The following is a 26,969-nucleotide window of genomic DNA, read 5'->3' as shown; positions in this document are numbered from 1 at the left end:
CCTTTTGGCGGTAGACGGTGTAGCATGAGTGATAGCCGTGGGGCTGGCAGCCGTAGGGCTGCATTGCACCAGCCCCTTCCAGGCAATGGTATATTATGACTGGTACCCGTCGTCATCATACTGGAGTGGCTGTCAATCATGGCCACCTGGGCAGACATGCTACTGTCTCGATGATGACGGTTACCAGTCATAATATACTATTTTCTGCCAATTGCCCAATATTGTCTGCTAAGCACCCAGAAGAGGCCGAGGGCGATGCTGGGTGCTGGCGGACGTGGGGCTGGCAGACGTGGGGCTGCATTGCTACACAGCAGCAGCCCCTTGCCTTTTGGCAGATGATGGTATATTATGATTGGTACCCATCATCATCGTACTGGTATGGCTGTCACTCATGCTGCAGCGTCGGCTGCCACCTTAAGATGTAAAAAATAGATTTGTTCTGTATTCATTTGCTTCCCCTTCCTCCGTGAAATCAACGGCCTGCTAAGCCCAGGGTTTCCAGTTTAATCTTTGGGGGGACCATTCTGTGTGACAGTTGTTTGTGTTTCTCCCTGTTCCTGTACCTGTACGCCATGTCGTCACTCGGCCCTCCCTCCCTCCCTCCCTCCCGCCCTCCTTCTCCTGGTCCATCAGATACTACTTTCGCGCCTTTTTTCTGACCAGGCGCCATAACTAGCACTAGGATCATGGAGCCCGCTCAGATCACCGCGGCAATTATGAGCACTATGAACACCACGCGCATTGTCCTGGAGTATATGCAGAGCCAGAACATGCCAAGGCGAAACCCGGACCAGGCGAGGAGGCGATTGCAGCACGGCGACGAGAGTGATGAGGAAATTGACATGGCCATAGACCTCTCACAAGGCACAGGCCCCAGCAATGTGGAAATCATGGTGTCACTGGGGCAGGTTGATACCGTGGAACGCCGATTCTGGGCCCGGGAAACAAGCACAGACTGGTGGGATCGCATCGTGCTGCAGGTATGGGACGATTCCCAGTGGCTGCGAAACTTTTGCATGCGTAAGGCCACTTTCATGGAACTTTGTGACTTGCTTTCCCCTGCCCTGAAGCGCCAGAATACCAAGATGAGAGCAGCCCTCACAGTTGAGAAGCGAGTGGCGATAGCCCTGTGGAAGCTTGCAACGCCAGACAGCTACCGGTCAGTCGGGAATCAATTTGGAGTGGGCAAATCTACGGTGGGGGCTGCTGTGATCCAATTTGCCAGGGCAATGAAAGACCTGGTGATAGCAAGGGTAGTGACTCTGGGCAACGTGCAGTCAATAGTGGATGGTTTTGCTGAAATGGGATTCCCAAACTGTGGCGGGGCCATAGACGGAACCCATATCCCTATCTTGTCACCGGAGCACCAAGCCACCGACTACGTAAACCGCAAGGGGTACTTTTCAATGCTGCTGCAAGCCCTGGTGGATCACAAGGGACGTTTCACCAACATCAACGTGGGATGGCCGGGAAAGGTACATGATGCTCGCGTCTTCAGGAACTCTGCTCTGTTTCGAAAGCTGGAGGAAGGGACTTTCTTCCCGGACCAGAAAGTGACCGTTGGGGATGTTGAAATGCCTATCGTGATCCTTGGGGACCCAGCCTACCCCTTAATGCCATGGCTCATGAAGCCGTACACAGGCAGCCTGGACAGGAGTCAGGACCTGTTCAACTACAGGCTGAGCAAGTGCCGAATGGTGGTGGAATGTGCATTTGGACATTTAAAAGCGCGCTGGCGCAGCTTACTGACTCGCTCAGACCTCAGCGAAAAGAATATCCCTATTGTTATTGCTGCTTGCTGTGCGCTCCACAATATCTGTGAGAGTAAGGGGGAGACCTTTATGGCGGGGTGGGAGGTTGAGGCAACTCGCCTGGCCACTGATTACGCGCAGCCAGACACCAGGGCGGTTAGAGGAGCACAGCAGGGCGCGGTGCGCATCAGAGAAGCTTTGAAAACGAGTTTTGTGACTGGCCAGGCTACTGTGTGAAACTTCTGTTTGTTTCTCCTTGATGAACCCTGCAACCCCCCCCCCCCCCGACCCGGTTCACTCTACTTCCCTGTAAACCAACCACCCCACCCCACCCTCCCCTCCCCCTTGCAGAGGCAATAAAGTCATTGTTTTTTCACATTCATGCATTCTTTATTAGTTCCTTACAGAGGTAGGGGGATAATTGCCAAGGTAGCCTGGGATGGGTGGGGGAGGAGGGATGGAAAAGGACACACTGCATTTTAAAACTTTAACTCTTATTGAAGGCCAGCCTTCTGATGCTTTGGCGATCATCTGGGGTGGAGTGACTGGGTGGACGGAGGCCCCCCCACCGTGTTCTTGGGCGTCTGGGTGAGGAGGCTATGGAACTTGGGGAGGAGGGCTGTTGGTTACACAGGGGCTGTAGCGGCGGTCTCTGCTCCTGCTGCCTTTCCTGCAACTCAACCATACGCTCGAGCATATCACTTTGATGCTCCAGCAGATGGAGCATTGCCTCTTGCCGTCTGTCTGCAAGCTGACGCCACCTATCGTCTTCAGCCCGCCACTTGCTCTGTTCTTCCCGCGATTCAGCCCGCCACCTCTCCTCTCGTTCATATTGGGCTTTTCTCATCTCCGTCATTGACTGCCTCCACGCATTCTGCTGTGCTCTATCAGCCTGGGCGGACATCTGCAGCTCCGTGAACATCTCGTCCCTCGTCTTACGTTTTCTCTTTCTAATGTTCACGAGCCTCTGCGAAGGAGAAACATTTGCAGCTGGTGGAGGAGAAGGGAGAGGTGGTTAAAAAAGACACATTTTAGGGAACAATGGGTACACTCTTTCATTACAAGGTCGCATATTTCGGCTTGCAGGCAGCCATCGTAGGCCACAGTGTTTTGGCTTTTTTAACCTTCTTAACATGCGGGAAAGGTTGCAAACAGCAGCGCATTTCCCATATCAAGGATGAATTGGGTTGTCCATTTAAAATGGGGTTTCAATGTAAAAGGAGGGGGCTGCGGTTTCCCGGTTAACATGCGGCACAAACACAAGTAAACCACCCCCCCCCACACACACACACACGATTCTCTGGGATGATCACTTCACCCCTCCCCCCCACCGCGTGGTTAACAGCGGGGAACATTTCTGGTCAGAAGAGCAGGAACGGGCGCCTCTGAATGTCCCCCTTAATAAAATCACCCCATTTCAACCAGGAGAGCTTTCTGGAGATGTCCCTGGAGGATTTCCGCTCCATCCCCATACACGTTAACAGACTTGCTTGCTTTTTTTTTTGTAATGTTTACAAATATTTACAAAGTTACACTCACCAGAGGTCTCCTGTGTGCCCTGAGGGTCTTGGGTGAGTTCGGGGGTTACTGGTTCCAGGTCCAGGGTCACAAACATATCCTGGCTGTTGGGGAAACCAGTTTCTCTGCTTCCTTGCTGCTGTGAGCTACCTACAGTACCTCCATCGTCATCTTCCTCGTTCCCCGAACCGTCTTCCCTGTGTGTTTCTCCAGTGAGAGAGTCATAGCACACGGTTGGGGTAGTGGTGGCTGCACCCCCTAGGATCGCATGCAGCTCCGCGTAGTAGCGGCAAGTTTGCGGCTCTGCCCCGGACCTTCCGTTTGCTTCTCTGGCTTTGTGGTAGGCTTGCCTTAGCTCCTTAATTTTCACGCGGCACTGCTGTGTGTCCCTGTTATGGCCTCGGTCCTTCATGGCCTTGGAGATCTTTTCTAATACTTTTCCATTTCTTTTACTGCTACGGAGTTCAGCTATCACTGCTTCATCTCCCCATATGGCGAGCAGATCTCGTACCTCCCGTTCGGTCCATGCTGGAGCTCTTTTGCGATCCTGGGAGGACTCCATGACGGTTACCTGTGCTGATGAGCTCTGCGTGGTCACCTGTGCTCTCCACGCTGGGCAAACAGGAAATGAAATTCAAACCTTCGCGGGTCTTTTCCTGTCTACCTGGTCAGTGCATCTGAGTTGAGAGCGCTGTCCAGAGCGGTCACAATGAAGCACTGTGGGATAGCTCCCGGAGGCCAATAACATCGAATTCCGTCCACACTACCCCAATTCCGACCCGCAAAGGCCGGTTTTATCGCTAATCCCCTCTTCGGAGGTGGTGTAAAGAAACCGGTTTAAAGGGCCCTTTAATTCGAAAGAAATGGCCTCATTGTGTGGACGTGTCCAGGCTTAATTCGGTTTAACGCTGCTAAAGTCGACCTAAACCCGTAGTGTAGACCAGGCCTAATTTGTTAGTCTCTAAGGTGCCACAAGTACTCCTGTTCTTTTTGCTGATACAGAGTAACACGGTTGCTACGCAGAAACCTGTCAAAAGAAATGACAGATTGTCTCATATATTTACCTCTATATTACAGACTTACCAATGAGCCTTTTAACCCAAGTGGCTGGCTCACTACAGAAGCAGCTTTTCCTCTCCTGGAATTGACACCTCCTCATCTATTATTGGGAGTGGACTACATCCACCCTGATTGAATTGGCTCTGTCAACACTGGTTCTCTACTTGTGAAGTAACTCCCTGCTCTCCATGTGTCAGTATATAATGCCTGCATCTGTAACTTTCACTCTATGCATCCGAAGAAGTGAGGTTTTTCTCACGCAAGCTTATGCCCAAATAAATCTGTTAGTCTTTAAGGTGCCACCAGACTCCTTGTTTTTGTAGATACAGACTAACACGGCTACCCCCTGATACTTAACCCCCTGAGCATTCATGGTGGTTAAAGATCCCAGAGCTTTCTATCTACTGCTGTGTTTGTCTCCAACAGACCCCTGGACAATTTCAACAGGGTTAAAGGTTTTTGTGTGTTCTCAAAATCACCCCTGCAATTTCATTGCTCTACAGTATTCAACTTGATTTTCCATCCTATGCCAATGGCACGTACTGTACTGGCCAGAATGGCTGGCCTGTTCCTCCCCAGAAGTGAGTGAATGGTCCCTGTGTTCAGAGCCTGTAGAAGATCCTTTGGGATAGGAATTCATATGGGTATGAAAGTGATACACATTGTGTCTAAGTGTGAATGAGCTGGTCAAATGAAGCAAAAACAATATTCATGAATATTCATTCATCCAGTATTCTGAATGCCTCTTTGGTTTAACCATTTTTATGCAACTTTTTTGTGATCAATGATCATTCGTGCAAAAGAGCTTTAGTTTGTATCAGTGTTTGGTGGTGGCTGTGCTGAATAAATGCAGTTACATACATAGTCGCATGCTTAGGTTTGTGCAAGAAGCAGTTTGTGTGTGTTCTATTTAAAAATGTTCAGTCATGCTATCTGAGTAGCCAGTTATGAACCAGAATTACAAATACAGGAGATGACTCAATTACAGTCCACTAATATGTTTGTCAGATACATGTGTATAATTAAACATACTGTTTGCATGTTGTAGCAGAGAGAGCTTGTTCCAGAGAGGTGAAGGAGAACTCTGTTGAGGTCTCATCAAATGTCAACAGAAGCAAAGGGATGTATGTATGCTCTGGTTAAAGATTATGGTTCAGTCTCTGGGAGCTGTCATGTCTAGCACCTTTCCCTGGCACCAAGATTCACCAGTAAAAGAAAAGCTTTTTGTTACTGTGTATTTACCATGACACCTGACAATGAAAAATAATGGAGCATTGTTATTTCCAGAACTTTACAATGGAGAAAACACCCCAATAGCTGTAGCATGAGCCACTTATAGTCTAGAAAAGAAAACAGTTTTTTCCAGCCCATCCTGTGCATTGTTAGACACGTATACTAAAATCATAGAAATTAGAGTTGGGGAAACTCACATCTTGCTCATCCCACCCCAAGGCAGAACAGGATTTTTCCCTACAGTATATTTTCTTGGACTTTATCTACTCCTACTTTTAAATTATGGGGCTTCCCCCATTTCCCTGGGGTACATTATTCCACACAGGGCCGGCTTTAGGCCGATTCAGCCGATTCGGCTGAATTGGGCCCCGCGCCAAGAGGGCCCCGCACTCACTTCCCCGGCCCCTCCTCCCCTCCCCTGAACGCCCCGCCCCCTCCCCTGCAGGGGGAGCCAGCAGCACAAGGTAAGCTGGGGTGGGGGTGGGAATGGGGGCGCGAGAAGGGCTCCGGGGAGGCACGGGCCCGTTCCCGCAGGCCCCAGCGGCTCTGGCCCGGCCCAGTCCCCGCGGCGCAGCTCGGGTCCTGTCTGTCTCCCCCCCCCCCGCGGCGCGGCTCGGGTCCCGTCCCCCCTCCCGCAGCGCAGGTCTCCCCCGTCCCCCCCGCAGCACGGCTCGGGTCCCCCCCCCGTCCCCTCCGCGGCACGGCTCGGGTCCCCTCCCCGTCCCCCCCGCGGCACGGGTCCCGTCCCGGGTCTCCCCCCGTCCCCTCTGCGGCGCGGCTCGGGTCCCCCCCCCGTCCCTCCGCACGGCGCAGCTCGGGTCCCCCCCCATCCCCCCGCACGGCGCGGCTCCCCTCGTCCCGCGGCGCGGCTCCCCCCCCCACATCCCGTCCCGTCCCACGGCTCCCCCCCCATCCCGTCCCGCGGCTGCCCCCCCGTGGCGCGGCTCGATTCCTGGGGGCGGGCCCCGCTCTTGCTAAAGCCAGCCCTGATTCCACAGCCCAGTAAGACCTCAATGTGAGGAAATTTTTCCTTTCCATCCAATTTAATCTCATTCCCTCTAAGTTATGGCCCCTTTGTACCCATCCAAAGGCCTTCCTCTTCCCCTTTGGTGTTCAGACCTTTCAGATGCCTGTAGCTGGTTTTCATATTCACCCTTGAGATCTAAACTTTTGAACATTTGAGTCACCTAAGACAAAATGAAATGGGCAGTTAGAGAACACATCAGATTTTCTGCTCAGGGATGCATCTTGCACGCCCCCACAAGCAGCTGCCCTCCTGCCCCTTGTTAGTGACATCACCAGTTGAACTTAAGTTCACCCTCCTCCATCAGTCCTAGTTTCTTCTATCAGCTGCCTAGTGCTGAACCCAAAATGTAGTTCCTGCAAATTATATAAGCAAACGAATCAGAGAAGCCAGAGCTGGGAAAAGCCCTTACAGACTATAGACTAATGCTTTGTCCAGCCCGGTGTTCGATGTCTCAAGTAATGGGGCCTCCATTACATCCCTTAGGAGACAGTTGCACATTCCAATAGACCATTATGGTTAGCTCTAGACCCAAGATGTAAAAATTAATCCAAACTTCCTATTAGGTCTCTAATCAGGTGTAGACTCACCCCTGTGGCACCTCCTGCTGGTCATACAGGGAATTAGCTCACCAGCCTCTGGAGCGCCCTCTGCAGGCCAGTGATCCACCTGTCGTTGGCCCCCCATGTCCCTCCCAGACCCCAGTGCCCTTGACTTAGATGCTGCCCCCCCTGGGAATACCCCACTCTTTCTCTGGGTCTCCCCAGCCAGGGGAACCCCCACCCCTTATCCCAACATTGCCTCAGTCGTGGCTACTGCCAGTCACCATCTAGCCCCCATGCCCTGGGGCAGACTGCAGTCTATCAGCCAATCATCACCAGCAACAAGGGGGTTGGACTGGCTGCATTTACCCCCCTCAGGCTGCCCCTCTGCAAACCCAATACCTATATGGGCTTAGGACCAGGCCCTGCAGCCTAGGGAGTTGCTGGCCTAGGGCTTCTCAGCCCCCAAGGCCTTTCCTTAGCCCTGCCTTACTCTAAGTCCCCAGGTGAGCTCCCTACAACCCGGCCTGCCTGCCTGCCTGCCTGCCTGCCTGCCTGCCTGCCTGCCTGCCTGCCTGCCTGCCTGCCTGCCTGCCTGCCTGCCTGCCTCTCTCTCTCTCCTATCAGAGGGAGACTCTTCTGCGCTGGCTACCCTGGCCTTCTTATAAGGCTGAGTGGCTCAGTTTGGGGCGTGGCCCCAGCTGCAGCCACTTCCCCAATCAGCCGGGGTTTTGCTCCTTTTTACCCAGCCCCAGCCCTCTGCAGGGCTTTTCCAACCCCTCAAGGTAGGAGTGGGTGTCCACCTCTCTACAGAGCGTGCTCAGTGTTCTCTGGTTGCCCTGCTAGCTAGAGCTCTCCCTCCTCCTTCTCTCCAGCTGCCCTGCTGGCTGGAGCTTTCCCTTCTCCCTTCCTTCCCTGGGCTGCTGCTGCTGGCTGGAGTGTTCCCTCCCTAGACTGCTGCTGCTGACAGTGCTGCTGAGCGAGGGGCCTTGCCGGCCAGCCCCCCCTCCCCACCATCTCTGGAGGGAGAAGCCAGGACCCCACCTTCACCATCACCACCTGTGGGGGGTCTTTCCTTCCTGGCTGCCAGGGTTGCCAGAGCTGCTGTTGCTGTGTTTGTTTTGGGGAGCTGCTGGAGCCTGGAGGAGAAGGAAGAGGACTACATAGACCATCAGCTGCTGGGGGAGTGCACTGGACTCTGGAGACCACTGTGGAGGGGGCCATTCAGGACTGAGTAATTTTCAAACTGTGCTCCAGTGGTGGGGGTCTAGACTGTGTTTGTGGGGACATAGGGGGTGTGGCGTGGAGCCTGCCCACTGGTCCATCTGTGTCCCCCCCCCAAGTCCCCCACCACCACCGTTGCCCCCTCCACCACCCCCACAGCCCATTTACCATCTGCCTCCGCTCCTGCCTCTGGGACTCTGCTGCTCTCCTGGCCTGCTGCGCCCTATTGACATCGTTTGGGCCTGCAGCGGCAGGTAGCCCACACATTGACTTTGCACAAGTGCTCGTGGGCGCACCTACCCCCCTCTGGACTGACCCCTTCCCCTTTGTAACAGGCCTCCAAGCTTTGCCCCTTGCTGCCCACCCCTGGTCCTCTGGACCTTTTTATCGGGACCCTGTCCCGTGGACCCAACCGGCTCCCCCGCCCCTTCTCCGTGAGCCGGCTGCACGACTTGCAGCCGGTTCATTTCCTGACCGCGCCAAGGAAACATCTTGTGACAATGCGGTTCTGGCGGAACCCAACTCAGAATGCCATCTCAGGACAAATTGCTCAAACAGGGCAGTTACAGCCCAAGGCTGGGGTTTTTCCACCTCTAAGGCAAACCAAACCAGCCAGACTAAGAGGACTTCAGTCTCACCCCACTGGCTAACCGCAAGTCTCACAAGCAATTTCCTTAGACACTCCAGTTTCCCAGTATCACCACCAGTACCACGCGTTATGGGGACAAATGGTTATGAAAACTAATACGCAAATAAAAGAAAAAAGGTTCTCCTGATCCCAAAGGACCACGCCCCAGACCCAGGTCAATATACAAATCAGATCTTACCCACAAATCATGCTGTTGCCAGTCCTTTAGAATCTACAATCTAAAGGTTTATTCATAAAAGGAAAAAGATAGAGAAGAGAGTTAGAATTGGTTAAATGGAATCAATTACATACAGTAATGGCAAAGTTCTTGGTTCAGTCTCGTAGCAGTGATGGAATAAACTGCAGGTTCAAATCAAGTCTCTGGAATACATTCCCCGCTGGGATGGGTCCTCAGTCCTTTGTTCAGAGCTTCAGTTTGTAGCAAAGTTCCTCCAGAGGTAAGAAGCAAGATTGAAGACCAAATGGAGATGAGGCATCAGCCTTATATAGTCTTTTCCAGGTGTAAGAACACCTCTTTGTTCTTACTGTGGAAAATTACAGCAAAATGAAGCCTGGAATCACATGGGCCAGTCCCTGCATACTTTGCTGAGTCTGAAGGCATATTTGCCTTCTCTCAATGAGTCCATTGTATAGCTGATGGTCCTTAATGGGCCATCAAGCAGGCTAGGCAGAGCTAATCTCAGTTTGTCTGGGATTTCACCCAGAAGCATAGCATAAGTTTGCCATACAGACAGTATAGAGCCAATGTTCATAACTTCAACTACAAAACTGATACACACATATAGACAGCATAATCATAACCAGTAAACCATAACCTTGTCTTAGACACCCCATTTGACCCCCTTTATACAAGATTTGGGTGCCACTACAGGACCTTGGTTGCAACAATGATCTATATGGTCCCAGTTTATGTCAATAACGTCACACATCTATACACGCTTGTGCTCCACACTCTTCACTTCCTCACCCTCATGTCCCACCCCGATACGAAGGGGTGGGACCTCCTGCCACCTGTTGAGTGTGAGAAGCCCCGGTGTGCCAGCCTATATTCCACCCTGGTCCTGAGGCCCGCCGGGGATATCAGCTGGCGGCTCCTTGATGGGGCCATGAGCAAGGGCGTGTACTTGGCGCGTTTTACCTCTGTCCCAGACACCTGTCCTTTGTGCGGCGTGAGGGAGACCCTGGCTCACGTTTACTTAGAGTGTGCCAGGTTGCAGCCCCTACACCGGCTCCTCACCAACATTATGTTGCATTTTTGGTTGCACTTTTCCCCTCACCTTCTCATTTATGCACTCCCTATCCATGGCCCCACAAAGTCACGGGACCTCCTGGTCAACTTCCTCTTGGCCCTGGCTAAACCGGCCATCTGTAAAACCAGGGAGAGGAGATTGGCCGATGGAGGTTCCTGTGACTGTGGGGGCTGTTTCCGATCCTCTGTCCGTTCACATATCTGGGCAGAGTTCCTCTGGGCGGCGTCCACTGGCTTCACTGACACTTTCGAGGAGCAGTGGCCGCTGTCCGGGGTTCTCTGCTCGGTGTCCTCATCAGGTTCCCTTCTTTTGACCCTTTGACCGCACTCCTGTCCCTGTTTTTACATTAGTTGTCCCCCATAATCATTTGGGTTTTCGGCCCTGTGGGTCCTCCCCTTAGGCTGGGGGGGATCCTTTAGCAGTGGGCAGGTGTGACCGGTTGGATCACAGAAACCCCCTTGGGAGCTGCCACCCGATGTGCAAAGACTACCTCTGCTTCTGTTTTCCCTGCCAGCTCAGGACTCCAGCACCCTGTCTTGCTGAGCCAGACACTCCTGTCTGCTCCAACACAGACCCAGGGTCTGAATCACTTGCCCCAAAGCTGCAAGTTTACCTGAAAACAGCTCACAGAAGTGTGCTTGTCTTTAGCACTCAGATGCCCAACTCCCAATGGGGTCTAAACCCAGATAAATCCGTTTTACCCTGTATAAAGCTTATGCAGAGTAAACTCATAAATTGTTCGCCCTCTATAACACTGATTGAGAGATATGCACGGTTGTTTGCTTCCCCAGGTATTAATACATACTCTGAGTAAATTACTAAATGAAAAGTGATTTTATTAAATACAGAAAATAGTAATTAAGTGGTTCCAAGTAGTAACAGACAGAACAAAGTAAGTCACCAAGTAAAATAAAATAAAATGCGCAAATCTATGTCTAATTAAACTAAATACAAATAATCTCACCCTCAGAGATACTTCAGTAAATTTTTCTCAGACTGGACACCTTCCAGGCCTGGGCACAATTCTTTCCCCTGGTACAGCTCTTGTTCCAACTCAGGTGATAGCTAGGGGATTCTTCATGATGGCTCCTCTCTCCCTCTGTTCTCTTCCACCCCTTTATATATCTTTTGCATAAGGCGGGAACCCTTTGTCCCTCTGGGTTTCCACCCCGCCCTCACTGGAAAAGCACCAGGTTAAAGATGGATTTCAGTTCAGGTGACATGATCACATGTCACTGCAAAACTTCATTGCCCACTTGCGAGCACACACATATACAGGAAGACTAACAGGTAAACACAGCCATTTGCAGACAATGGTCCTTGTTAATGGGAGTCATCAAGATTCCAAACCATCATTAATGGCCCACACTTTACATAATTACAATAGGCCCTCAGAGTTATATTTCATATTTCTAGTTTTAGATATAAGAGTAGTACATTTATACAAATGGGATGATCACACTTAGTAGATTATAAGCTTTGTAATGATACCTTACAAGAGACCTTTTGCATGAAGCATATTCCAGTTACATTATATTCATTTATTATGGTTTTTATAAATCCATGTAGACTGCACAACGTCACAGCAGGCTTCGCCCTCCCACTTCCCGGAACCCAATATGTACAGACTCGAAAAGGTTTCATTAATTATTTTTCTCACAGGAGTTTTCCCCTGTTTCTGCGGTGGCCTCAGAACTTGTGTCTCCTGGCTGGGAGCTGGAGCACCATAATTGGCATTAGAGAAAGTCTGATCTTATTATATTCACCAGCTGATGGGAACCAAGAATGACTGTTCCATTTCCATTCTCCAAGCCAAAGAGGTTATTCGATGCCAGTCCCAGAATAACCCACGAGACTGTACCATGTAGAGTGCCTCCTACTCCCATGATAGAGAAAGTGACATATGCCTGTTCCCTCTCATGGTATCCTTTCTACCAGCTCTCCAAGAGAGTCAGGGATATGGAGGAGGGTGTGTCAAGGACTCCTGCTCCCTCTCAGCTGTGGGAGGAGAAGGAGGCCATGCGGGCCAGTCCCCCTCTCGGCTTCTGTTTCTCCCCTCACCCTTTGTCTGTCTTGTCTGTTCAGATTTTGAACTCGTCAGAGCAGGGACCAGTCTCTTACTATGGGTTTGTACAAGGCCTGGCACAGTGGGGCCTTAATCTTGAGGCCTTTATGTGTTTCTGTAATAAAAAAATAAGAATAAATGATTTTAGTGCCAAGATCAAACTTGTATGTCAGTGTGAACAATTGTGCTTCTGCGACAGGGAGCTTTACCAGGCAATGTTACTGGCCTCAAATCCATAGGTAACATAAACTAGGATTCATAGAGTCACTTGAACATTACAAACACATACACATTCACAAAGAGAGAAAGAGAGAGGAGCCCATCACATTTCAAGATTAATTCAAGTGGTTGCCCCTAGCATTGCACTCTATGATATTTTATTGGTTTGTAGAAATGCTGGCCTGAAAGTTTAGGAGGGACTAACACCTAAATATCTTTCAGGTCTTTCTTCAGGACACAGTTTATTAATTCAAACAGAAAACCCAGAAAATAACACAAAACAAAGCTGTTCCTCTGAACAATACAGGCTAAGGGAGGTCTTTTATTTGGCATGCCACTGACAGCTGCAAAATGTCTGTTTCCATGGAAAGAGAACAGTGCCTCTGTGGTTTTGAAGCCAGGTGTGCTTTGGCCTGTCAGCATCATCTCTCTCTCATTGTTCTCAGCTCTCTCTCATTTATGGGGCAAGTTTCTGAATGAGTTGCTGATCTCCTCATAGCACTGTGTGCTCACTGGCAGCACAGAAGTAGTTGGCTGAATCCTGGGTTCTCAGATCCACAATGCTCATGGAAGAAATCCCGGTATTGAGTCTAGTGATTGGAAACTTGGATGCATTATACCCCTTCTCATAAGTAGCATTGGACCCATGCACACTTTGGGCTATTAACCTTGGACCTTCTCCCTGGAGCTGCTTGTACCAGTACATGTAAGTATAGCTGGTTTCATTCTGGACACAGGTTATCTCTATGGTTTCTCCAGGTCTCTGGGGTGCTGTTCTTGGGAACTGCGAGATGAGGACTCCCAGTCCAGAACCTGTGTGAGAGAAGCAGAGACAAAAACCCTAGAAATTAGAGATGTAAAAACCCTTTAAAATCACATTCTAAATGCCTCCCTCTCCCTCAGCCAGTGTAGGATTGCTCCCTCTAGAATCATCTCTATGGAATCATCAGTCCAGTTTCCAAGTACCAAATCCATGGTTTTTCTTCCTCTTCCCTTAGGAGACTACTGCACAGCCTAGCACAGCCTCATTGTTAGAAAGGTTTTCCTGGGTTCTAGACTGGTATTTCCCCCTTTTACACAGTTTCACACCATTTACCCCTAGTTACATAACCTTATCCCATCCAAAGCAATTCTTCTTCCTTGACAGGCATATAAGCCTCCAAATAGTTGTCATAATACTTAGTACTCGTGTCACTAGAAGTTTGGCTGAGCTGTGCAGATTAAATTCCATTAACCCTTCTTCAATAGATAATCCCTAGGTGCCCCCAACACTTTCACTGATATTCTCAGTTGTTGATGTCTCTTCTGCATCAGGGTCCCAGAACTCTGCAAACATCCTCATTGATATCCTGGCCTGTGCGTATCTGTAGGGAAAATGTGTTCTGCCTGTGCACCAAGCTTGGGGCAGAATTTCTAGGTTCTTACCAGGCACCAGAAGCAGCAGCAATCTCAACATGTTTGGCCAGTGAATTTTACTCTTCTGTCTTGTTTATCTCTTGGTTTTTATGAAGGTGACAGGAAGTGATGAGGAGGCAAGAGCCCCTCCCTCTACTAAACTTCCCTTGTGAAAACCTGGGTAGGGAAGAAATTGGAATGGTGTATAATGTTCTTCCAGATGACATGCAAAACTGGTCACCTGAGCACTCATGGTCACAAACATTTCTTCAGCACTTTATAGAAGAGATTCGGAGGTGTTAACCCTGGCTCCCAGGCAAATCCTAACTCATGTTATTGCATTCTGCCCCCAGCAGTGTAGTGGAAGTTATTCTTTCCTTCCATTCCTGAAAGACTCAGCCATGTGCTGAGCATGTTGAAGTTTTATTGTTGCACTACCAGGGTTATGGAAATATTTCTTGTTTTCCACAATTTTCTCCTCAGAATCTGTGGAATATTTTGGAAATCCAGAAATATTTTTAAAACAAATTCAGTCAAAACGCAAATGGTAACACCCAGCTATTTAGTAAATTAGTTTTAAATTTGTTAGTAGTTTTTTTATATATATATTGATTCATTTTCACTCAGGCTTCTCTTTGAGTACATTTGAACAAATACTCCCCTCCCACTGAGAGATCTTTCTTTATTTTCCTTGAGATCTTCCTGCCTAGATCTTTCACTTCCTTCAGTTTCCCCATCCCGTCCCTGTAGAAATTATCTTCCTTCACTTCCCTACCTGCAACGGTGAGAAAATCCAAATCCTATGTATAACTGCATTTTGGAGATTGCTAGATGAGCAATCTACAGTCAGCTTCTTGAGCTCTCGAGGCTGGAAGGTGCTGTGGGGATTTCAGTGTTTATTGGCATCTGTCTAGTATTGTCTGATATGGCTCCTGTAGTTCAGCGGTGCTCTGACTTTAGGCTTATAGGGAAGAGAACACTATAGGGAGCTCTTTGGAAACAAAGCAGAGCAAGGGCACTATTGGAAGTAGCTGGGCGTATCAGGAGAATTCTTATCCATGAGACGGTTGTTTTAGTGCCAATGGCTAAATATGGGTGTTTGTGCAAATTCTGCTGCAGACATCAACACCAGCAGGTGTTACTGACACCCAGTCTGCATCTATAACATTCATTTGCATTCAGAGAGACTCATCTGTGTTAGGAAATAAAAGCCAGTTTCATGCTCACAGAGAGAGAGAGTGGGTGAGAGGAGCCCTGTGAAGTTAACACTTGACCTCTAACGTTTCTCCTTGGCATTGCACTGTTAGGGGGCTTATTCCTTTACCCTCTCACTTCCCTGGTCCTTTTCGCATGAACAGAGTGCAAAAATACCCAAAGTCCAAAGGTGCAAACAATTCGATGTTTATTGAGGTGAACTTCCAGCAAGCATGATTCCAGTTTCCTTCCTCAGTGTTCCCCTTCCCAGCTCTGACACCACAGAACCTTGCCTGTGTCCCTGTTCCCATTTCCTGTTCCCATTCCCCCCCTTAGGGAAACATGATTCCAATTCCCCCACCCCCATTCCCTGTTCCCATTCCCGCCCCTTACTTCCTGATTGACTGCAGACTATATAGTAAAACTTGAGTTTTGCTTAGCTATATCTTAACCTTACTTTACTGAAATTTAACTAACCAATCCTAACACATTGTAACATGGTTATTTAACCAATTATATTCCACCACCTTAATTGGTTTACACCCAACTAATTTTGTTATACAGCAGACAGAAACAATCACAGAACCAGACAGAGACCATGCAAATAAACATAAAAAACAATACAGAAGTGAGGATTTCACAACTACATCTATAAAGACATAAGGGTTTTCCAGCTGTGTCTATTGATAAGTGAGTTCTTACCAGACAGAAAACTATCAAACTAAATTTCCTTTTACATCTTCTAGGCTTTTCCCTTTCTCTGGAGGTGATAGGAATATCAGGACAGGATTGTATTCCTAACAGCCCAATAGCACCTTATTTCAATGTGACTGGTTTGGAATGTGAGGATGTGACCATACACTTCCCAGGTTATGGCTGGTCTCTGCTGCGTAGCAGAAGGACTTAGCCTAAGAACCAGGCCTCAGAAGGCCCTTACACAGACAGACCATGATTTTGATTCTCTCTTTTATACCTCTATAACTAGCTAAGTGATAAGAATACACCTAAATTCTTAAAGTAGAGGCCTTTGCAGACAGGCCTGAATATCTATATCCTAACATGCACCTTGAAATATTGTTGTGGTATTGTAAGCAGGGTCTGAATGAGCTCTCCCCTGACAGCTAGTTGGGGACGAGGAGAGACTTCAGGTGCAGACTGTATTTACATGAACATACCTACTCTGCTTAGATATCCAGCAGACAGAGCTCAAAGTGATCAACTTTGGCTGGTGTTGGGTTACAAATCACTTTAATACTGAATGCAGGGGTAGTGAAATGTTATCAGTGTTGTTATCTTTATTGTATGAGTAAAGGGGAGCAGAACTGTGCTTAACCTGTCCTGAATTAGGGGGTCACCCTCAGCTAAAAGGAACTCGCTAAGCCAGAGGCTCAAATGCCAGAGCCCTGTGACAGTAAGAGGGATGCAGAAAAGTGTCCCAGTAAGGAGGTGTGGCCTCTCCCTAAGGGTCTCTGGTCTGGTTTAACCTCTTCCTCCCCACTGTTCAAAGATAGAGCTAAATAGGTTTCATTAGGAGTCTTCAGAGTAACAGCCGTGTTAGTCTGTATCCGCAAAAAGAAGAACAGGAGTACTTGTGGCACCTTAGAGACTAACAAATTTATTAGAGCATAAGCTTTCGTGGACTACAGCCCACTTCTTCGGATGCATGCGAAGAAGTGGGCTGTAGTCCACGAAAGATTATGCTCTAATAAATTTGTTAGTCTCTAAGGTGCCACAAGTACTCCTGTTCTTCTTTTTGCGGATACAGACTAACACGGCTGTTACTCTGAAACAAGTACTCCTGTTCTTCTTATTAGGAGTCTTGTTATTTTAGTGCTCAATAGAGCTGAAATCAGTTCTGGTGGGATAGCATTTCCTCCCAACCTGCTTCAAGTTCCCCCACTAAGAGCTGACAATCACTAAGAGCTAAAAAGTACTAAGCACTGGCAATCATTAACCACTGGGTAGAATCTTAAGAGATTGACCTGCTGAGGTCACAGCAGAGAGGCAGGTGGCCACTGGGAGTGGCTGGAGGAAGCAGGCGGCTGGTGGGGCAGCCAGTGGAGTGGGACAGCGGCTAGTGGGGTGGCCAGCAGAAAGGAATGAGTAGATGGTGGGGCAGCCAGCGGAGAGGAACTGTGGCTGGCGAGCAGCCATCCAGAGCAAGTGCTCAGATGGCAGAATAAGTAAGGTGCATTCTTCCCTGGGTGGGAGGTGAACTCACAAAATGTACCTCTGAACCCTGGGTCCTACTCCTAACTCACCAAGGAGACCCACTGTGTGTAGCATATGGGGGACACAGAAAAGGAACCCTTGGTTGTAGAACTCAAGAACATGAAACAGAAAACTCTGCCCCACGCACTCTGGGGTGAGTGTCCTGCTTACAGTTTTATGATTATGAATACTGCTTGTGGCATTTTACCTAATCAATGTTGGGTAACTTCCCTCCTTTCATTAAAAGTTTCTTTTCTATACTCAGACTCTGTGCTTGCGAGTGGGGAAGTATTGCCTCTCTTAGGCGCCCAGGGGTGGTGTGTAATTTTCCCAGGTTACTGGGTAGGGCTTGAGCCAGTTCTGTATTATATTGTTGAAAAGGAACCCCTAGGTATTGTTGAAAAGGAAACCCTGGATTTCCTGGTTGCTGCCGGCTCCACCTGCCAGAAGGGTTACATTATAAATACCACTTTGAAACTAACCTAAAATGTTTCTGCAAGACATCAAAATGGGTCAAGGATAGTGCAGAATGGGATCTGGATCTTTTCATCTATAGAACCCGAGTTCTGGTCCATTTATTCTTTTAGGGAATTTTACTGCTCTTGAAAGTTGTTGGATTAACAGCATTTGGGGTTACATTTTTCCAGGTCACAAAATCTAGTCTAATGCTCTTTTAATTTAAGTGATTATTTTACAAAACAAAAACAAATGAACAAATATGAAGTCAAATATAAAGTCACTTCTCTGATTCAGATCTCAGAGGGAGACTGGAAGGAATTGGTTGGAGAAGCATATTCTCTAAAAGAGGAAAGTTAAAACCAAAAGAATAAGGCAGAGGCACTCTAGAGTCTATAAAGACAATATGAGGAGTTATCAAGGCAGATTGACCAGAAGGAATGTATTGCTTATTCCAGACTTCTATCAGATAGGGTTTCAGGCACAAAGGCCTGGATACACTAAGATACATAGGCACCTAAATCCCAGATTGAAACACTATTGCAATGCACAAAACTCCCTCTTGGCTGCTGCCTAACCCTGTAAATGCCTAAAGTTTTGAGAGTAAAAGTTCCTCTGGTGTCTATTTTTCTGCCTCTGGGTGTGCACACTGCTGCCTCATTCAAGGAGCCCAAACATCTGAGCTCCGGAGTGATCCATGAACTGGGGTAAGACAGGTGTCTGGCTGCCTAGCTTGCCTGTGGGCCCAATCTGGTAGACATGCTCTGAGGCTGCCTAGTTCCACACAAATGGCTGGAGGAGGACAACCTCCTTCATAACTGGCCAGTGGTTAGGGTACTCACCTGGAGTGTGGTAGACACCCCTAGGTCAAGTCTCCCTCTACCTGATGGTGACAAGAGATTTGAACAGGGATCTTTAACCCACAAGTGGGTGCCCTAAACACTGTATTACTGACCAATTCTTGCCCTTCCTTTTCTTCTTTTCTTCTCTTTTCCCAGCTAGCGGGGGGTCAGGTTGCTGGAACAATCTTTTCCTGGCTTGCTGGTGGAAGGCTCACTCCCTGCCCACTCCATCCTACCATACACAGTCCACTACCATTTTCTTGGCCATCCTCTTGTTCTCTGCCCATTAATTCTAGTCTCAAGTGCCTCCTTAATATGATTTCTTTCATCCATCCTTAGTAGATGCCCATACCATCTCAGCCTTCTTTTTTGCAACTTCTCTCTGACACTCCAGATCTTGGTCTCACTCCTGATGACATCATTCCACGTGTGTTACCTTTCTCACTGCCCTCCAACATCTCATTGAAATCTTCTCAAGTGTTTCTCTTTGGTTCCCTGTGTCTCCGATCCCCCTCCAGGGCCATTACCAGGAAAGCTAATAGAAGATATTTCTGATAGTCTGTTTCCTTTCTTCTGCTTTCCTGGGAATCCGAAGCACTGTAGTTACTGGGGAGTTAGTTAAATGCCAGCAGCACCGGTGAACATGGGGTGGACATGACATTGGACTGTGCTGAAAAGGTGCCATGTCCCCCCAATGAACCTGTTTGCACACTAACATACATAGAGTGCAGATGTGGGGGTGGAGGAGAGACATTTATTCATTAAATGCTCTTCATTATTTCTCTCCCCGGCTCCTCAAAAGTTTATGCCCTGAAGCAGGTGGACCAATGGCTCTGGTAACTGTTACTTTCCGCTTGTCTGTCTGTCTAGTGCCAATATCAGAATCTGAGTGTTTAGATACGGAGCCATAGCTAGTTTCACTGTCAATGAAGCTATTGTCCATCTCTTCTTCTGGGGTAATAGTGACAGTGCCCGGGAAGTGATGCAGGGGCACCTGAACCTCACTTGGCCCAGGAGAGGGAGATTTGCTGTTGGGGACCACGTGCCTCTGTGTGGGCTGTTTATCTGTATGTGACACTGCCCCTATTGGATGGGATATGGCAACTCTGGTATATTAGTTCCCTCTGGGGCAGAGTAGAATGATCAGCTCTGTTTAATCACTTGGCTGAGGCTAAAGTTTTGAATCTGGAGGTCATGGGTTCTAATCCCTTATGCTGCCAGTGTTACCAGCTCTCAGTGATGGAGTTTGGACCAGGGCTGCAGGCAGTTTGTGATGATGGGGAAGTTGCAAATCTGGCAAATTTCAGCCCTGCCTGTGGGGGAAATCCTCCTCCTCTGATTCATTGCCTTACCCACTGCCCCACCTTCTGGAGAAGAGCAGACAATCAGAGCTGCTCCAGGAAGAAGGCAAAGCTCTCTTCATTCCCCTCAGGAGCTGACAATCTTCTCAATGAAGGGGAAGGGAGCAGAAAGTTCCCAGCAAGTCAGGGTGCTAAGCTCTCCTGCTCTCCAGTGCACAATGGTGTAGCTCCCATGTTGCTTCCCCCACCCCTCTCTTCCCTTCAGCACTCAGACAGGGAAGGGGGAGAGGGGACTCTGTTGGAACCCCCCACCCCGATGCCTGGGAGAAGAGAGGAAAGAACCCAGGAGAGGCAGAAGTGACACTGGGAGGGGGGGGAGAGAAGAAATGATGTAGGGATAAAGTCAATGGGGAGTTGAGGGCGGGGAGAGAATGGATTGCTGGTCAGGGAAAAGGCAGATATGGGGTTTGAGCTCCTGCAGCCAGGGCCAAAATCACCATATTGAATTTGGGAACTTTTGTAACATTAACAGTCACAGATATGCTGGGGGGAGGGGTGGAAGGAGGGGCAGAGAAAGGTCATTAATCTGATATTCTTGGTTGTAGCTCATTCAGTAGCCAGAGGTGGCTAGCTCCAGTCTCTCCAGTCCTTCAGAGGCAAGTGACCCTGTTACATTGTTAGATTCCAGGAAATAAATAATGCCAAGAACAAAGTCATTCCACTGGAGTATCCCTACGGTGGGGTTTGGAGAAGCGGCTGATGGCTCTGATGCAAGGTAGGCATATAATGGGGCAAAGATCCTTTGGGGAAGAGATGCTGAGAATGATTTACAGAACCTTTCCTCTAGCTCACCAGTTCCTACCTGCCCTGTTGGAGGCCTTGTTGGAGCCATAGGCATAACTAACAGCATGAACTAAAGGCAGTGAACCAGAGTAGGCCTGGCCTTGGCAAAATAACAACACAGTAGGTATTGGCTAACCAAGTAAGCTAAGCCAAGTAAGTAAGGAGAGGCTAACCTCCCCTGACAGGAGAGGATAGTACAAGAAAACTGAGAGTTCTCAAGAAAATATTTAAACACATTCTTAAGACACGGAATGACAGGATAATGGATAAGGTTGTTTTGTTTGAACTAGCAGGTATAAGAAGGATCAGGAGTGTAATCAGAACTTGTTTGTATCAATGTATGAAAGGAGAAGTTATAGCAGGAGCACCTTTCTCCAGCCAAGGGGACATAGTCCTGGTGTGCTGAATAAGATGGTACCATTGTCATGGGCATACATGTGTTAGTGTACCTGTTGCTACTATGGGGCATTAGTATTGACAATAAACCTGGCCGAATGCCTTTGCCACCAAAGGCCTGTGGTCTTTCTTCATAAGTAACATTGAGGTCTGCTGAATCAACATGCTCCACTGTCTGGTAGTACAGCTAACATCAGACCTCCAAGAACTAATAACACAGCAGCAGCAACAACATTCCACAGCATTTAACAACAGCCCCAACTCAGTCATGACAGTCTGTCAGAAACTATTTGCAGGCTCTCAAGCCCAGTTCCAGCTGTCCATAAAGCAGGAGAGTCTCTTTTTTTAGTTGGCCAAAGACTGCATGTGCCATAGACTGAATTTACACCTAATGAACACTCATCAGATTTCATAGAATGTCAGGGCTGGAAGAGACCTCAGGAGGTCATCTAGTCCAATCCCCTGCTCAAAGCAGGACCAATCCCCAGACAGATTTTTGCCCTAGATCCCTAAATTGGCCCCTCAAGGATTGAACCTAGACCCCTGGGTTTAGTAGGCTAATGCTCAAACAACTGAACTATCCCTCCCTCCAAGCACTTTCCAAACATAGGTGACTATCATTCTTTCTGTTTTACAAGGGGAATCGGTGGCACAGGGAGGGTAAGTGACCTGCCCAAAGTCATAGGGAAAGTCAGTGGTAGATGTGGGAGCAGAGCCCAGGTGTCTGGAGTCCCTGTCATTGGACTACACTGACTCCCTGGCAAATGACACTCTCCCTTGTAGCTGTGGTGCCCTCAGGGCAGCAACTAAGCAGCACATTCATGCAGGGGTATGTGTCTGGGCAGGGCCGGCTACAGGCACCAGGCACATGCTTGGGGCGGCACCTGGTAAGGGGCAGCGGGGGGAGCGCGGCGCGGCATTCCGCGGGGGGGGTGCTCCGGCGGCGCGGTGCTGGGGGGGCGGGCTCCGGCTGCGCGGGGCTCAGCGAGGGGGGCGGCGCGGGCACGGCGCTGGAAGGGGGTTCCGGCGGCACTTGGCAGGGGACGGGCTCCGGCGGCGGGCTCCGGCGGCGGGGGGCGGCGGGGGGCGGCGCGGGGCTTGGTGCTCGGGGGGGGGTTCCAGCGGCGCTCGGCGCGGGGGGGGGGGGGCTCCGGCGCGCAGCGCTCAGCGGGGGGGGCAGCGCAGGGAGGCAGCGCTCTAGGGGGGGATTCTGGTGGCGCTCGGCGGGGGGGGGGCGGCGCGGCCCGGCGCTCGGTGGAGGCCTGGGGGGCGGCGCTTTTTTTTGCTGCTTGGGGCAGCAAAAAAGCTAGAGCCGGCCCTGTGTCTGGGGAAAGGAAGCTTGCACTGCTCTGCCTTTGCCTCTGGCTAACTAAATGGCTTGGCTTCCAGGGCTGGTGACTAGGTACCCTTCACCGTTGTTAAGTGCTAAGTGAAATCTCTCTCCCCTGTCACGCCACTTCTGTGTGTGGCTGGGCCTGAAGTGTGTGTGTTGCGAGGGATGAGCAGCACGGGTGGGTTATTGCACAGCTGTGAGGCATGAAGCTCTCACTGTGCTTTACTAGCTGCACAGAAATACACTGCAGTGTCTTCAACCATCCCCGGGTTGATTGTCAGGGAGGTTTTCAGTGTTGCTGGCCGTGTCACTTTGAATCTGGTTTTGAACTCTTTTTCCATTTCTGCTGAATTCACATCTGAAGAGGTGGCTACTAACTGCAGCTGCCTTTCTGCACCCTTCTTCTGCTGATACCACAGGACAATATAGTAGGAGCTGTCGTCATGTTCACATGGGATACTTCCCTTGCTCCCATTCTGGATGGCTATAAACTTCTCCTTCTGCATCACCGTCACCCCACTGCAAAGACCTGCAAAGCAGAGTGGAGGGGACAGGGTGAATGCGGGTCATGGAGGATGGAACACACCTCACCTGGTCTATGTGCATTTCAGAATACAGTTCCAAAACTTCTTCTTTGATTTTAAACACCTCCATGGACAGTGAGGTCTAATCACCTCACTGACTTTATGCTTGTCCTGTCCTCTCCTTACTTCTATTAAGGGCCTGACTTCTGTCTCTTCACACAACCTTACTACAGTCAGTACATAAACCCGCTCCTGCGCAGTTCCTGACATCTGGAAGCAGCTACTCTGTATCTCTCCCTGCTTCTGCCATTCAACTAGCAAAGGTTTCCTACCTTTGTTCCTTCTCATGTTCTTGTCAGTATGGTACTGGAGCCTTCACCTGTGAAGCTTCCATCATCTGCAGCAAACACCCTCCTCCCCACATTCTGCTTCTCATCTCAGATGCTAAAGTAAAGCTGTATCATCCTGGAGTCAAAACATTTATCAGAGACAGTTTCATACCTGACAGCAGCTGGAAAACCAGGAAGACACCCAGTGCCCTCCACATGGCATCTGCAGCAAAGAGAAGCCAGAGTGATCATTTCTATTGAACAAAGTTCTGTGTGCCTTTAGCAGGCGGAGCTCTGCAAGACCACAAAAGGGGGAAGAACTGATGATCATGAGGCAGTGCAAATATGGGAGGTAGTAAAGCTGGGTCCACATGTGGATCTGAAGTGTGCAACCATTATGGATAAAACTCCAAGCCCAGATCTGCACACCTTGGAATTGTGGTGGTTAGACATTCTGATGCAAAATGTGTGGCTTGGGCCCCTCTCCTTCTATATGAAGCCTGCTGCTGCTTCACACTGATCAGTGAAAATATTTTTACATTAGGGTTGTGTGGTCCTGACAGTGAGCATTCTGGGATATGTCTGTTTCCTGCTCAGTCAGTGTCCTGGCCAAATCTGGATCTCTTTCTGCTTCTCTAGATCCCCCGTGCAATTTGAAAGGGAGAAGTCACATGACACAGTTTGTTGCATTACTGGCAAAGGACAGCTGCCATGTTCCATCCCTGTATTTGCTACATTTCAGTGGTGGGTGAGAATTTCCTAGTGTTAGAATGCAGCATGCTTTAGGATCTGTCAGGAGAATGGAAGACACTAGATCAATGTTGGTGCTTTAAATAATCTCTGCATTTGCAAACTCTCAGACAAGGATACCCTCCTCTCTGACTCTCCCCATCTCTCCTGTGTCCAGATAGTCTCCTCCACACTTGATAATTGGCGGGGGGTGAAGCTATAGACTCAGCCAGGAAGATTGTTGACTCTTTTTCTGGTTTTGCTCCTGGATGCTTTGGTTTGTTAGCACTACACTGCCCTCAAGTGGCCATAGTGGGGAAGGCTAATATTAGACCATTCTGATCGTCCAGCTACTTTCTTCTTCTCCTTTCCCGGGAATTCAACGCACTGTAGGCAATGGGGAGTTAGTTAAATTCCAGCAGCACAGGCAAAGATAGAGTGGACTATCTGTGAGAGTGGTCAGTGCTTAAAGGAAGATGTTAAGTCCCCCATAACTAACCTCTTTGCACAATACTGTACATGAAGTGGAGACGCAGGCATGTGGAGGAGCAATTATTTGTTAAATATTAATATTATTTCTGTCCATAGGTCATGAACAGTTTATGTAGAAGGATTGATTCCCCTGTTAGTTGTTATTCTCTGTCTAGCACCAATCTCAGTGGTATCTGAGTGCCTAGATGCAGCTCCATACCTAGTGTCACTGTCAATGCTGCTGTTGTTCATAGTTTTGAAGGCCATAAGTCTGTGATCTCAGGTGCAGGTTGATTAGTCAGCATCTCTCTCACTCTCTCCACTGCGGCCCCAAGACTGGAGAAGCTCTGTCTCCCCTCCCACCACCACGGGCCCAGGCCGCACTCACAGCTGTAGAGAAAACAGGCTGGCACTAGAACCCAGGAGGCGGCCTCCAGCTGCTGAGGCAGGACCCGGAGCGCAGGGGAAAAGCTGCTCTGTCCTGCTGCTGGGCCCGAACCATGCTGGGGAGTGGGGTTGGGGCATGAAGATCCTAGGCACAGACCCCGTCAGCCCAGTGGCTAATCTGCCACTGCTCCCTGGGGTTGCTGGTATAAAATATGTTTGTGCGGGCAGTTTTGTTCTAATAACAGCTCATGGTCACAGACTTCCCTGGTTTCTGGATTGCTACTCTTGGCCACTGTGAGATGAGGTCTCCAACCCCAGCACCTGTGTGAGCGAGGTGGAAAGGAGCAGAGATTCATTAGCCAGGCACCAAAGGGTCCTCTGCCCAATGCCACCCCTGTCTGTGACCAGCCATGCCGCAGTACCCCCATTGCAGGTTCTGGGTTCTTACCAGGCATCAGAAGGAGAAGAATTTTCAACATCTCTAGCAACAAATGTTACAGGATTGGTTCTTATAGAACTTGGATTTTGCTAAGGCAGGGGTTATCAAACTTCATTGCACCATGACCCCCTTCTGATAACAAAAATTACCATAAGACTGCAGGAGGGGGGACCGAAGCCTGGTCCCCACCACCCCTGGGGCCAAAGTCGAACCCTAAGGGCTTCAGCCCAGGGGTGAGGGGGCTGTAACCTGAGCCCTGCTGCCAGGGCTGAAGCCCTTGGTTTTTGGCCCCAGGTAGTGGTGCTCAGTCCTTGGCTTTGGCCCTGGGCCCCAGCAAGTCTAATACCATTAAAATGAGGTCACGACCCACTTTGGGGTCCCAACCCACAGTTTGAAAACCGCTGTGCTAAGGCAACAGGAAGTGAGAGGAGTGCAATACCCCTCCCAATGCTGCCAGTTTGTCTTTGAAAAGTGTGTCAGGGAAGAAAGAAATTACACTTTGTCTCAGATATTTACCTATATATTTCAGACTTCCCAATGAGCTTTTAAAACTAAGGCCTGAGCATTCATGGTGGTTAAAGATCCCAGAGTATTCTATCTACTGCTGTGTTTGCCTCCAACAGACCTGGACTGAGAATTCCAACAAGGTTAAAGGTTTCTGTGTGTTCTCAAAATCACCCCCACTATACAGTATTCAATTTGATTTTCCATCCTATGCTAATGTCATGTACTGTACTGGCCAAATGGCAGGCCTGTTCCTGTCCAGAAGTGGAGGAATGTTCCCTGTATTCAGAGTTTGCAGATTGCTGTGAAATCTTTTGGGGTAGGAATTTATATAGGTATGAAAATGATCTATCTATCTATCTATCTGAATGAACTCATCAAATGCAGACAAAACAGTATTTATGAATATTCATTCATCCAATATTTTGAATGGCTCTTCGGTTTAACCATCTTTCTGCAACTTATTTGGTATCAACGAACATTCAAGCAGAAGAGCTTTAGTCTGTATCAGTGGTTGGGAGGTTGCTATGATGAATACATGCTATTAAATAAATAGTCACATGCTTAGGTGTATGGAAGCAGGAGTTTTTGTGTGTGAATGGTACTATTTACTATTTTTGCTCACTGTTATTATTCTTCATCCTTATTCTTTATTGGTCTTTTTAAAAATGTTCAGTCATTCAATTGATGATCAGCTATATGCCAGGAATATAAATACAGGAGGAGGGCTGCAGGATAGTCCACTAATATATCTATTTAATTATACATATGTGCCTGACCTATTGTTTGGGTGTTGTATGAGAGAGAGAGAGACTTTTCCAGAGAGGTGGAGGAGAACTGTGTTGAGATCTCATCAAATCTCAACTAAAGCTAACAAATGTATGTGTCCTCTGGTTAAAGATTAGGGAGCTGTCATATCTAGTACCTTTCGCTGACACCAAGATACACCAGTAAAAGAAAAGCTTTTTGTTATTGTGACAACTAGAGATGGAAAACAATGGAGCACTGTTATTTCCAGAACTTTACAATGTAGAAAATACCCCAATGGCTGTAATGTGAGCCACTTGGAGTCTATCCAAGA

General features: G+C 48.8%; 2 gene segments (V, D, J or C); both read right to left on the bottom strand.

Moving 5' to 3' along the window:
* The window catches only part of LOC128843759 (T-cell receptor beta-2 chain C region-like), a 161,660-nt gene that overhangs the window by 99,130 nt on the left and 35,561 nt on the right, over nt 1–26,969 (bottom strand).
* On the bottom strand, nt 22,718–23,605 carry LOC128843788 (T cell receptor beta variable 29-1-like). The segment is given in 2 exon segments: nt 22,718–23,034; nt 23,531–23,605. Coding segments are annotated over 2 exon segments (363 nt in total).

This window comes from Malaclemys terrapin, chromosome 1, assembly GCF_027887155.1.
Source record: "Malaclemys terrapin pileata isolate rMalTer1 chromosome 1, rMalTer1.hap1, whole genome shotgun sequence".
In the NCBI taxonomy this organism is placed as follows: domain Eukaryota; kingdom Metazoa; phylum Chordata; order Testudines; family Emydidae; genus Malaclemys; species Malaclemys terrapin.
This window is presented reverse-complemented; position numbering and strand designations above follow the sequence as displayed.